General features: G+C 40.7%; 1 protein-coding gene across 1 annotated transcript; it reads left to right on the forward strand.

Moving 5' to 3' along the window:
* The first annotated feature begins 205 nt into the window (after positions 1-205).
* nrsn1l (neurensin 1-like) lies at positions 206-6,885 on the forward strand. The gene is made up of 3 exons (XM_058405202.1): positions 206-350; positions 4,953-5,138; positions 5,322-6,885. Exons 2-3 carry the CDS (start codon positions 4,962-4,964, stop codon positions 5,724-5,726), a joined length of 582 nt encoding a protein of 193 aa, XP_058261185.1. The 5' UTR covers positions 206-350; positions 4,953-4,961; the 3' UTR covers positions 5,727-6,885.
* The last annotated feature ends 7,134 nt before the right edge of the window (positions 6,886-14,019 follow it).

Raw genomic sequence — 14,019 nt, forward strand, 5'->3', positions numbered from 1 at the left:
GTGATAATACTATTATTAGTCGTTCTTTAACAAAACACTATCCCACATTCATAGGCTTGAGCAAAACCACATTCTGCCATACTACAGAGGAATATAAATAGTACTTTACAGGTCACCATAGTTACTATAGATGGCCATTTTGCCACTAAGTATGATAATATGAGGTTTGGGATGTCGCCTGAGCGAACCTGACTAATGGCTTTGTAATATTTGGTCATGGTGCGAGTTTGAGGCTTAATTAATTAATTCATTTGTTTATTTATTTATTTATTTATTTGCTTGTAGCAAGGAGGAGCGACCATGGTACGCGGATGAAGCCGTGTTGAGGATCAGCACAGCCTTCAACCTGGGTATCGCTTTGTTTTTCTATCTTTTTCTCCTCAGACAGTTAAGGGCGCGGAGACCGTTACGTTTTAAACATGATTTAAATTCTAACCGTCGCCGCGCGCGCACTAATGGCTGCTCGCCAAGGCAGTGGAACAACAGCGAAAGGGAAAGGGCGAGAGGAATAACATTGTGTGCGCGCGCGTGTGTGTTTGTGTGTCCGAGCGCGCGCGCCGTTTTAATCGGGAATTGGTTTATGTTTATGACCAATTTATGTGACAAACAGAAAAGCTTTTTCACGTCGTGGATGTATATAATGTAGACGGGATTACATTATTAAGATGTAACGTTTGTTGCGTGTTACCGAGTCATCTTCAGGACTGAACCTGTTGATCCATGCTTTAAAGAATCGGTATTTTTTTTTTCCCCATCATAAGCAAAAGAAGTGGCATTTTAGTCTATTGCATGCTGTTTATTTCAATTATATGACACGAGGAAAGGTCGAGAAGGATTGAATTCCGCTGCTAAATATGTTGGATTGCACAGTGCTTACATTACATTGTTGCACTAGACGTTATAGTAGATCATAAACATTTTATATGCATACATAAGTGAATGGGTTGCATTAGTTTTGACCGAAACTAATGTGGTGATTCTGATGGATCTGGAGGTCCTGAACCAGGTTGCCAGAAAGCATCATAAAGATGCAGGGATATTTGCGGAGTTTAATGATAGATGATGCAGCACACAACACTGCATTTAGAAATGATACATAACATATTGTAGCAATAGTACCTTTAATATATATACATATGTATAGATGAGAATATTTTGTCTGCTGTAAGTAAAGGAGGTGTGTGTGTGTGTGTGTGTGTGTGTGTGACTCATCAGTAGGCAACCAGTTACCTTCTGGACAGTAACTACAACAGTTCAGCATGCACAGTTCACATTGACCTTCAAACAGAGACAAGTGACTAAGAGTGAATATACAGAGAGAGAGAGAGAGAGAGAGAGAGAGAACCTCATTTGGATAGCTTGCATCATTATTAACATCACTATTAATATTAAACACTAAGTCACTATCATTATTACAGCTTGAACTTTTGAACTTAGAACACGATATTTGTATAGATAGAAAGTTTTTGCTTGTTATTCGGTGATTTATCATCATGTCAATGATGACGTTAGGTTAAGAGATAGACCAATCTGGCATAATATTATGAGCACTGACAGATGAAGTGAATAAGACTGATGATCTCCTCATCATGGCACCTGTTAGTGGGTGGGATATATTAGGCAGCAAGTGAACATTTTGTCCTCAAAGTTGATGTGTTAGAAGCAGGAAAAATGGACAAGTGTAAGGATTTGAGCGAGTTTGATGAAGAGCCAAATTGTGATGGCTAGACCACTGGATCAGAGCATCTCCAAAACTGCAGCTCTTGTGGGGTGTTCCTGGTCTGCAGTGGTCAGTATCTATCAAAAGTGGTCCAAGGAAGGAACAGTGGTGAACCGGCGACAGGGTCATGGGTGGCCAAGGCTCATTGATGCACATGGGCAGGGAAGGCTGGCCCGTGTGATCCGATCCAACAGACGAACTACTGTTGCTCAAATTGCTGAAGAATTCAATTCAATTAATTTAAATTTATTTGTATAGTGCCTGTTACAATGGACATTGTCTCAAAGCAGCTTTACAAAAAAAGGAGAGAGAAAAAATTATTAAATTAAATTATTAAACTATTTTCTCCCTAATGAGCAAGCCTGTAGCAATGGTGGCAAGTAAAAACTCCCTGTGATGATATGAGGAAGAATCCTTGAGAGGAACCAGGCTCAGAAGGGAACCTCATCCTCATTTGGGTGACACTGGATAGTAAATAATGTAACTGTAACTGATTAATGTCCTTTCTACAACAGCAATCAATGGCCCATGAGGAACTATTAGGTCAGTGTAGTTTCTGACGTCATTATAGACACTAATTCCTTGCTGTCACAAGCTGACAGATGTAATGGCAGATCTCTGACAGTGTGAAAGTCCCCAAGTGGCTATATCCTCGGCTGTCTCCTGGGTCACAGGCTGTCCACACAGATCCATCCACAGCATCAGTGAGCACCACCAAGCGACAAGACTCCGACCAGGGGTAGAGGCAGTGGTCACACTGGAAACTCAGAACACTGGGAGCTCAGGAGTGGGCTGTATGGCTCGACAGAGAAAAACACAGAGAGATCGAGAAAGATATTAAGTATGCTTGTGATCATGTGATGTTTAAAGGCAATGTAGGTTATGTGTAAAGTGCACGCAGGGACTCGCTATGGCAAGACTAGCTATGACAGCATAACTAGAAGGGAGAGCCATAAGGTGACAGACATGAAGGCTTCCTGGGACATGTTGACCAAAGCCCCAAAGTTATGGACCTGGCTTTGTAAGAAAAAGCTCTGCCCCCTGCTGTAGCCTTTGTTACTTAAGGTACTACCAAATAACCTGTTAGTTAGGAGCTAGGAGCTTGTTTATACTCCTTACTGGAACATCCATACAGTAAGGCATTACAATAATCCAACCTAGAGGTAACAAAGCGTGAACTAGTTTTTCTGCATCATGAAGTGACATCATATTTCTTATCTTAGCAATATTTCTGAGATGAAAGAAGGCTACCCTAGTGATATTATCTACATGAGCTTCAAACAAAAGACCAGAGTCAATAATCACACCAAGATCGTATACTGCTGAACAAGATGAAACAGAAAGACCATCCACAGTAACTCTGCAATCGGAAAGCTTACTTCTAGCTGCATGTGGTCCTAGTACAAGCACCTCTGTCTTGTCAGAGTTAAGCAGGAGGAAGTTAGTGACCATCCAATGTCTAATGTCCTTTACACATTCCTCGCTCTTAATAAGCTGGTGTCTCTCATCTGACTTAGCTGAAACATATAGCTGTGTGTCAGTGGAAGCTAATACCATGTTTACGAATAATTGCACCAAGGGGTAGCATATGTAGGAAGAAAAGCAGTGGGCCTAAGACAGAACCTTGTGGAGCACCGAACATAACCTTGGTATGCATAGAAAAGTCACCATCTAGATCTACAAACTGATAACGATCAGTCAAATAAGACCTGAGCCAGGAGAGGGCTGTTCCTTTAACACCAACGACATGTTCTAGCCTATCAAGTAGAACAGTGTGGTCAATGGTGTCAAAAGCTGCACTAAGATTGAGACACAACCCTGATCAGAAGCCAGTAACAGGTAATTGACCACTTTAACCAGCACTGTGATGAGGTCTAAACCCTGACTGATACATTTCATGAATGTTATTCCTGTGTGAGTATGAACATAACTGCTGTGCTACAGCCTTTTCTAGGATCTTGGAGATAAAGGGCAGGTTTGATATTAGACAGCTGACAGGGGTCGAGATCCTTTTTTTTTTTAAATCGGGGGTTTGATAACTGCTAGTTTAAAAGATTCAGGCACATAGCCAGTGCTAAGGGAAGAATTTATCATTTTTAGAAGGGGTTCGGTAGCTACTGGAAAATATATCTGTTTAAGGAAAGACGTGGGTAAAGGATCTAGAATGCAGGCTGAAAGTTTTGAAGAGGAAATTAGTGAAATTCGATCAGGCTCTTGAAGTGGAGTAAAGTTATGATCAGAAATAGTTATATTATCTAAAGAATTATTTATCAAATAATTTGGTTTTAAATTAATAGTCTGAATTAATTTTAAGAAGTTAATGCTGGTTCTGATAGAAAGGTGTCAAAATACACAGTGCATCACAGTTTGTTGTGTATGGGGGGGCATAGCTGCAGATCAGTCAGGGCACCCGTACTGATCCCTAAGCACCACCGAAAGCGCCAACAATGGGCACATGAGCATCAGAACTGGACCACGGAGCAAAGGAAGAAGGTGGCCTGGTCTGATGAATCACGTTTCCTTTTACATCACGTGGATGGCCGGGTGCGTGTGCATCACTTACTAGGGGAACACATAGCACCAGTATGCACTATGGGAAGAAGGCAAGCCAGCGGAGGCAGTGTCATGCTTTGGGCAATGTTCTGCTGGGAAACCTTGGGTCCTGCCATCCATGTGGGTGTTACTTTTACACATACCACCTACCTAAGCATTGTTGCAGACCATGTACACCCTTTCATGGAAACCGTATTCCCTGATGGCTGAGGCCTCTTTCAGCAGGATAATGCACCGTGCCACAAAGCAAAAATGGTTCAGGAATGGTTTGATGAGCACAACAACCAGTTTGAGATGTTGACTTGGCCTCCAAATCGATCTTAATCCAATCGAGCATCTGTGGGATGTGCTGGACAAACAAGTCCATGGAGGCTCCACCTCGCAGCTTACAGGATTTAAAGGATCTGCTGCACACATACCTTCAGGGGTCTAGTGGAGTCCATGCCTTGACAGGTCAGGGCTGTTTAGGAGGCAGAAGGGGGACAAAAAGCACTATATTCAATTACGTGTTGAAAAGATGAAAAGATTTATAGCATATATTTCACTGTCATCCTCAAATTTATATTAAAAATCTCTTGCCATCATCCATTTTCCTTAGTCGAATTTTCCATTTCATCCAAACATTCAATACATCATTGTCTTCTCATTAAAAAGCAGAGTTTATTTTTTTTCATCTTAGGTCTAAGATATGGCCTCTTACTCAGAGGTGCACGGGCCGGGCCGTGCCAAGAGCATGCCAGGCTATAGTTTTGGGGTGCGCTCATACCTGCATTATTTCTACGAAGAATGTACAGCCTCTGTATGGGATCAGGAGGACATTCAGCATCAACGTTCACACCAGTGGTGGAGTTCAGGCCTCTGCAAGGTAACGACATTTTACTTGGGTTGTGTCTTAGACATTCTGAAAAATGTATTTATTCATTTTGATATACAATCTTATACTGATTTTAAATCACCCTATATACATATGTGATCTGAGTATGTGTTAAAAACAGTACTGGAATGCAGAGATTGGGCCACGTCATGACAGGTCTCCTGTGTCTGTCAGATTTCTCTTGCAGTCGGAACGGTCCTATTAGCCCTGGGGTTAGTGGTGTTGGCCGTGGGGTTTGCTGTTCCAACTCGAATCGAGGCATTTGGCGAGGGTGAATTGCTCTTCGTGGACCGGCATGCTATGCGACACAACCAGGCCCTGAGCATTTGTGTGCAGGCTGGCACTGGGATGCTGACCCTGGGGGGCCTGATGATGACCGCTGGCCTGCTGCTGTCTGCTTTCTCCAGACCCACAACCAGTCCACAGCCTCCTGGGAAAGAAAAGAAGGGCATCATGGGGAGGGGAGGTGGAGCGGATGGAAAGAGCCCAACAAATGTTCTCACTAAAGCTCCCACTCCAGCTGCAGGTGATGCAGCTGTGCCTGTTGCTCTATCTAAAGTGGAGAATGTCCAGCCATAAGTAACCTAAATAATCCTACCCTACTGAAGACCTGGATACACTAGGCCAGTTTGTTCTGATGCAGTTATTTGGTGTTGAGTTAAAATGTAATGTAAAAAGAAATAATTCTGGTACATTAAAGTCACAGTATTTTAAGTAAGGAATGAAACATGATTGGGCGTGATGACACTGAATCTTATTGTGTTTGTACATTGGCAATAAAGATATACATTTGTTAGAAAAATGATCCATGATGGCATGGTGTGATATCTATAACAGCACAGGATGAGGTGTTTTATTCCTCTTATACCACAGCAAGTTGTCAACAATTTAATTAAATGTTCATTGGTATCACTTATATTCTTCAGCTATAAATAGACTTTCCCTCAGCAGCCTCTCCTTTTTCATCTCTCTTAAAGTTATTAAGTCAAAAAACACTTGACTTGACAGCTTGTCATGTTGCCATGAAACCAGAAATCTTAAGAAAAAATCTTAAAACTAATCTTAAGAAGGCTTTTGACACTAGAAACATCTTCTTTAAATGTTAATTATTTGTAATCCATTTATTATTATCCTCGTGTTGTCAGTTCTATGAAGGAGTTACTACACTACAGAAAAGATATATAGAAAATTGTAAAGCTATAAAAAAAAAAGTTATAAAAATTTATAGAAAATGAATCAACACCTTTGGATTCGAGAACTCGACAGCGCTGCGGTGTAATAAAGAATGAAACATTTCTGCTGCTGCTGTTTCTATCTGAAAAACAAAGAGATCTACTATGGCAGAAAACAAGAAATTTTCCAATGAAATTTTTATCAGAAGCATATTATTGCAGTTTGTCTTTGCTTTATGTTTATTCGAGTGAGTCGGCAGCTGAGTATATTTCAAAGGGAGAGTTAAATAAATGCAAAGCCACAATTTAATACATGATGTATTGTCAGGAGACTCATTGTGTGGGACTGACTTTGTGTATCCAGGCCTTTTTCTCAAGCTAACGACAAAACAGGGTTGATATATTCGAGAAAGAAAAGTGCAATCGTTTCTTGTGTAATCATCTGTTCAGTCTCAAAACGATTTCTTATCTAGGGTTCAGTTTTAACGTGTTTAATTGTTAAAGTCTTTATCTTTTTCTTAAGCTTATCATTATATTAATCTGTGCTGTTTTTTATGATTTTTTGATTGACTTTATATATATATATATATATATTATTGGAAAGGCTTGATTTGAAGGCCCCTTCCCAAAAATAGTAAATAAATGATCAGCATTCTCAAACTGTGCGGTGTACAGGCCCGTTTTCCACCTCTTATATCTTATACCATAATTAATGGATTATTCAGATCTGGCTTCAAACCGCTTCTGGATGGCTATCATCAGGTCAGATATCTCAAAAGCTGTAAACAGACTCAGGAAACACAACAATGAGTCATTCCACCATCTCCTCTTCTCTCCCTCTCTCCATCCATCCATCCTCCCCCACAGTGAGTCATCCTCTCTCTCATCTGCCATTCACAGTCCACAGTTCAGGGGCCATTAACAATCAATTACCCAGCATGCAAAACCACAGTACTCACCGCTCTGTGCTTATATGCCTTAATGTAGAACACAGAGATTTCGGGGAAAAAAATATCCAGGTATCTTCGCCTTTTGGGTTTATATATATATGTTGATACCTTACACAAGTGTGCACACACTAATTCGAGACTTTGCTGTCACCAGCAACCTGACATCCATTGATTTTTGACAGTTCGTGGTCTTTCAGCCTCAGACCACTGAACACACTGATTTGAGGCATTCCTCTACACAGGACGGATGTCTCCATAACTAGAAAGCGTGGCTGTTTATCCTGCCCGGCCCCATCGTGAGCATGGAGAAGCTCAGTCAGTGGAACAGAGTGCAGTGAGAGAGGAGCGCTCCAGGGAAAATGAGATGAGACAGGAACGCTTCATTGACCAGGCGGCTGTATATGACTCATTCTGTGCAAGGTATCAACGGATACGTTTTCATCCTTTCCTAAGCCACCACTGTTTTCTCTACATCTGCAAATGGGTATACTGCAGTGCTTATAACTTCAAGTCAGCTCCGGGGCTGGATGTAAAATTGAATGTAACAGTCGACATGCTGGAAGTAGAAGAAAAGAGAGGCTTTGAATTCAGACTACAATGAATTGGCAATTATTTAGGTACACAAAATACCATGTGGTCAGTTGTATAATCATCCGTGGTTGTCCTTTTGTAGAAGTGAAGAGAGTCTAATACATTGTGCATAGCACCAGATGGGATACAGTCAAGTGAACCTATATGGTAGGTGTATAATGTATTTCTCTTGTCATTTCTCATGCGACTGACAAAAATATATATACAGAGAGTATATGTAATTTTCTGGCTCTACAAGATATCTTTAGACAATACATATCTTATACAGTATAACATATACTGTATACACGTACCTGTACACCTGCTTGTGTACGCAATTATCCAATCAGCCAATCATCAGGTCTCAGCACAATGCACAGAATCATGCAGCTGCAGGTCAAGCGCTTCAGTAAATGTTCACATTAAACAGCAGAATGTTTGGAATAACATTGGAAACAAAGACCAGGTCTTTTTCCAGTCTTTAACTCTTCAGTTTTGAGTCTTTGTCCACTGTAGCCTCTTGTTGGAAGGCAAGAGTGAAACCTGATGTGGTCTTTTCCTGTTGTAGTTCATACACCTCAAGGTAATGCCCTCAGATAATGATTTTCTGCTCACCACGCTTGAAAAGAGTAGCCTTCCGGCCAACTGGAACCAGTATGGCCATTCTCCTCTTTCATCAACAAGGTGTTTCTGCCTTCTTTTTTCCTGTTCTGTATAAACTCAAGAGACTGTTTTGCATGAAAATCCCAGGAAATCTACAGATTCTGAAACACTCAAACTGAAATCACACCCTGCTTAAAACATATAAATCATACAGTATGTTGTTCTTTAATAAATAAGCATTGCCTGTGGTGGAAAGTTGCTGTTCATGAAAGAGTAATAAATCTCATTGGAGCATGCTGTTCAAGGAAATTCATCAACGTCAGGGTGGTATATACTGTATCTCCAGATTTAATTCACACATTGCTAGGAATGTAAAGAATATAAGAGCAGCAAATAGTGAAATATTTATTCAGTGTGAACACCAAACATTCACTGCAGCCTCTGTGATCACATCATGTCAGTCGACTTTACAATGAAAGCTGCCAAATGATGGGAAAGTGACGCTCCATTATGCAGCTCTATGTAACCGAGAACCACGTCATTATAACCAATAACTTTAATTCTACGTGATATGACACATACCGACGCAAACACGATAAACCACTGTCATTTAGACAAAGGTTTAGACACCGACTGTCAAACGAGGGGGAAAATGTATGTAAATGAGGGCATTGAATTGGCCAGAATGTGCCACTTCACATCTCCAGCAGTCAAATTAAAAGTTTTATTAAGCCAAGTTTCCTTGCTTTAGATGGAGCTATCATAACAGCAAACCGTCAAATAGGCGTGCTCATCTTTTTCATCCCTGCAGTTTGTTGAATGTGAAAATGTTAATTGGATAGCACAGTGAGAAATATCATATCCAATAGGACCCACCTAGTATTGCCAAAAAAAGCAATATTGTAAATGAGATTTTAATTTGGATAATCTTTTAAACTTTAATAGAGCCGGAGCCAGTGGGCATATTGCAATTGCTACATCATTATTAAACAAAAGTGACACAAAATCATCCATTCTCAGTCTGTGACAGATAAACGCTTTCCACCACACAAATAATATTAGTCCTGCCTACTGACACCAGCTCTTATCTCCATATTGGTTTATTGGGCTCACACTGCTGTCAGGTGCCGGAAGATTTGACAGAAATGTTTGCATATATGAATAGCTGCATAGATAGATGTGTGTGTGTTCAGATCCTGCAAAGTAGCCTCCGGCATGACAAATAAGATGAGCCCATATCAGCAATCTAATGAAATTCCTCCTGCTCATCAAAGATGGGTTGTGGACTGTTATACATGGAGCGAAGACACTGAAACTTTCGGACAAAGAAGATGGCTTTAAATGGCAGATAACTTTACAATTTGTATTGATTTTCACTATTAAGAAATAATTAACTCATTTCACAATTAAGTAATAAAACATGATACAGAGAAAATAATCAACCCTGGACCGCCTTTAACATCCTCAAGTGTTTATCTTCACTTCATCACTTTGCCAAAGCAAAACCTTTTGGTTTATTTTAAAATTTGATAGTGCTACGTCCATGTTATAACATCCTTCACCAGCCTCTCTTTTTTTCTTCTGTGTCTTTAATTATTAAGACAAAAAAAGATGCAGCGAGTTACAGAGAATCCTCAAAGTGCAAAATCTGTCATGTCAGCACATTTCCTTACAGTTTTACTTGACAGTAACAGAGTGCTGACACTAGAGACTCTTTAAAAGGCTAAATAAAAGTCTCCTCACGGAAACTTCACCAAGATCAACAAGAGTTTTTTAAGCTGCCAACATAGAGGATCCAGCGTACACATAACACAGTACCAGTGTAAGCTGTAGTTATAGAAATACTGATTGCATTGATATAAACCTGGGATTTGCCTTGGAGCTGGAAATGATCTTTGAGCTGCTGCTAGGAAATGAATTAAACTATTTCGACCAATGAGAATTGAGAATCCAGTAGCTGAAGTGCAAGATGCAACTTTTTTTTTGAGCTCATTTCAAAAGACCCACAATATTTTTCATGCCTTTCTTGGTATGGTGTAGTGTTACATGAAGTAAACTTTTCTTTACCATCACACCCTGTATATATTGTAGAAGTGAAGATGTAGTATATCATGTCTACACTTATTGTCCAGTTTGTAGGTCTGTGGTTGCTGTGGTCTGTGTAGCAATGCACAGCTCAAACCAAATCATCAAGTGTCCCGATGACACGACCGTGGTGGGTCTCATTAGCAAGAACAATGAGTCAGCATACAGAGAGAAGATGGTGTAAAGCCAACAACTTGTCTCTGAACGTTGACAAAACTAAAGAAATGGTTGTTGAGTTTAGGAGAGCACAAAGTGACCTCTCTTCACAGACCATCGACGGCTCCTCTGTGGAGATCATCAAGAGTACCAAATTCCTTGGTGTCCACCTGGCGGAGAACTTCACCTGATCACCAGTTCCATCAGTAAGAAAGCTCTTACGAAGGCTGAGGCAAGCCCATCTCCCTCAACCCATCCCGACCACATTCTACAAAGGGACCATTGAGAGCATCCTGTAAAGGAATTGCACCGTCTCGGATCGCAAGACCCTACAGCGGATAGTGAGGACATCCGAGAAGATCCTCAGAGTCTCTCTTCAGACATTTACACCACATGTTGCGCTGGCAAAGCCAACAGCATTGTGGATGACCCCACACATCCCTCTTCACCCTCCTGCCATCTTGAAAAAGGTACCAAAGCATTCAGGCTTTCACAACCAGACTGTGCAACAGTTTCTTCCCTCAAGCCATCAAGCTCCTCAACACCCAGAAGTGAACTGCACTGAACTGACACGCACACACACACAAACACACACACTCATTCAATCTAAATCTATGTCTACAGCACCACCCATATAAACACTGATAATATCTGACTGCTGGTCACATTAATGCAGTTTTGTATATCAAAATTCAATGCTGCTATTGTAAGTGTACATTTACAAAACCCTCTCACTGTTTACAATCCTTATTTACACAATGCTGAATATAGCCTGTACTCTGGTCAGCACTATTTTATGTATTTGTACTGATTGTCTGCACTGTCTGTCTTGCACTGTTTGCACTAGGTTACACACTATGCACTTTATGTGGCTAGGACATAGTCCAAAGCTCTGTGTTGTTTTTTGCTTTATGTAACTCTGTATTGTATTATGTGGCAACATGCTCCTGGAGAAGCATTGTTATATTTCACTGTGTACTGCATCAGATATACACCGACCAGGCATAACATCATGGCCACCTGCCTAATATCGTGTTGGTCCCCCTTTTTCTGCCAAAACAGCCCTGACCCCATCATGTACTGTGTATTCTGACACCTTTCTATCAGAACCAGCATTAACTTCTTCAGCAATCTGAGCAACAGTAGCTCGTCTGTTGGATCGGATCACACGGGTCAGCCTTCGCTCCCCACGTGCATCAATGAGCCCTGACCCCCCATGACCCTGTCGCAGGTTCACCACTGTTCCATCCTTGGACCACTTTTGATAGATACTGACCACTGCAGACTGGGAACACCCCACAAGAGCTGCAGTTTTGGAGATGCTCTGATCCAGTGGTCTAGCCATCACAATTTGGTCCTTCATCAAACTCGCTCAAATCTTTACGCTTGTCCATTTTTCCTGCTTCTAACACATCAACTATGAGGACAAAATGTTCACTTGCTGCTTAATATATCCCACCCACTAACAGGTGCCATGATGAGGAGATCATCAGTGTTACTCACTTCACCTGTCGGTGGTGATAATGTTATGCCTGATTGGAGTATATGGTTGAAATGTCAATTAAAGCTTCTTGACTTGACTTGAAAACACTTTTATCCTTCCAGTTAATGAAAACCATTTCAATCAGTGCTGAGAAAACAAATAGAGGAAGGATCAAAAAAGGGATTGTTATGGAACTGTGCATAGTAACAGATGGGTTAAAGTGTAAAACTGGGGTATAAGGCAGAGACACTATCTGTATCTGTATAGTGCTCTAAGTATCTGTATTCCTAATTAACCTCAGAGTCAGTGTCACCAAACCCTACTTTTTTTTTTTAACCCTGACATGCTGTAAATCATTGGGGGGAAAAACTTGACGTAGAAATGCCAGCACTGTCAAGATGGTGTGTAAACTCTAGCTCTGACAGTTTCTCAACCTCAGCTACGTTACTCAATTTCATAACTGTTCTCAAGTAAAAAATGTTTATAATCCCGCTCATACAGGTATTTTTTTTGTGTGTGTGTGTTTATATAAATTCTAAAGAATTGACCTGGCTGTATTTCCCAAAATATATTTAAAAAAAAACCAACTCTCTTAATTTAAAGCAATGCAACCTTCACATGAGGTTAATAATGGCAGATACATGAATGCTGTACACTCATTTTAATGATAATGGTTTTTGTTTGTCATAGAAGCCTCATATCTGACGTCTCGAAGCTTCATATCTGAGGGTGCTCATGGCCACATGAAAGCAACGCTGATTTGTTGCATCCTGTGGGATCTTAAGCTTGACCAGATGCCTGTGAACCCTTCTGGCATATGAATGAATGAATGAATTTTATCCATATTTTAGTCCAAATCTTGCATCAGTTACATTCCTTGACTGTATACATGTACTATAAATATATAAATGCCCCCCCCCTCTATATTTACTTTTAGCCGTCTATCCTTCATTAAGAGCTACAATGTTCACTGTAAAGCAACAGTGTGTCTTGACATTTAGCTGAGAAAGTGGTTATGTTTAAAGGAAGAAATAAGGCTGTGTTCATTCTCAATAAGTAAATCCTCTTATACAAACGCCCACGTACTCATTTCCTGGCATCACTGTTCATTACAACCTTGATCCAACCTTTTAATATCGCCTAAAGAGCTCCAAATGACAGAGCCATATAGTGGTTTCAAAGATTTCAAAGGACACCCCCGGTTAATTCAGCCTGGCGAGTTGCTTAGCGGCTCAATCAGTTCAGTCCAGCCGTGTCCCAAATCCGTGGCCAATTTCAGATGATGTCATTATCTGTTAACAGCTTTGACACAGGTGGCAAAATGCTCCACTTTCAAGAAGCCAGGCAGCAAAGCTCAGTCTATTTCGATTTCTTTCTCTTTTTTTATTTCTGAACAAAGCGATGATGTAATGCTACACTTTCCAGCCAGTTGAGGTTGGTGGTGGTGGTGGTGGTGGGGGGGCAAGAAAGTGTGCTAGCACCACCTTATGGAAGTGTGCGGAAGTGTTTGTGTTAGATAACAAAGGGGCATCATGTGTTTACAACTAAAGTTGAGTCAAAGAATGATGTAATGCATGAAGAGTGTGATGGGAGTGAAACGGCTTAAGCAAATCAAGACAAAGAATAATGTGGGAGAGATTGAGGGCATAAATATCAAAAGCAAATGTTAAATACACAAAGCTAGCTTTCAGGGATCGGCTTGAAATGAGGCTGCAAAAAAGATATATAAGAATATAAGCCTGCTTTTTGTTGTGACATCACATATTTTGTATTTTGTAAGATTTCTTCGTGTTGACGGTGACGATAAGTGAGCCATGCGGGCTCGGCTTATCTCATCACATCATCGCGACATC

Source organism: Hemibagrus wyckioides, linkage group LG12 (assembly GCF_019097595.1).
Source record: "Hemibagrus wyckioides isolate EC202008001 linkage group LG12, SWU_Hwy_1.0, whole genome shotgun sequence".
Classification (NCBI taxonomy): domain Eukaryota; kingdom Metazoa; phylum Chordata; class Actinopteri; order Siluriformes; family Bagridae; genus Hemibagrus; species Hemibagrus wyckioides.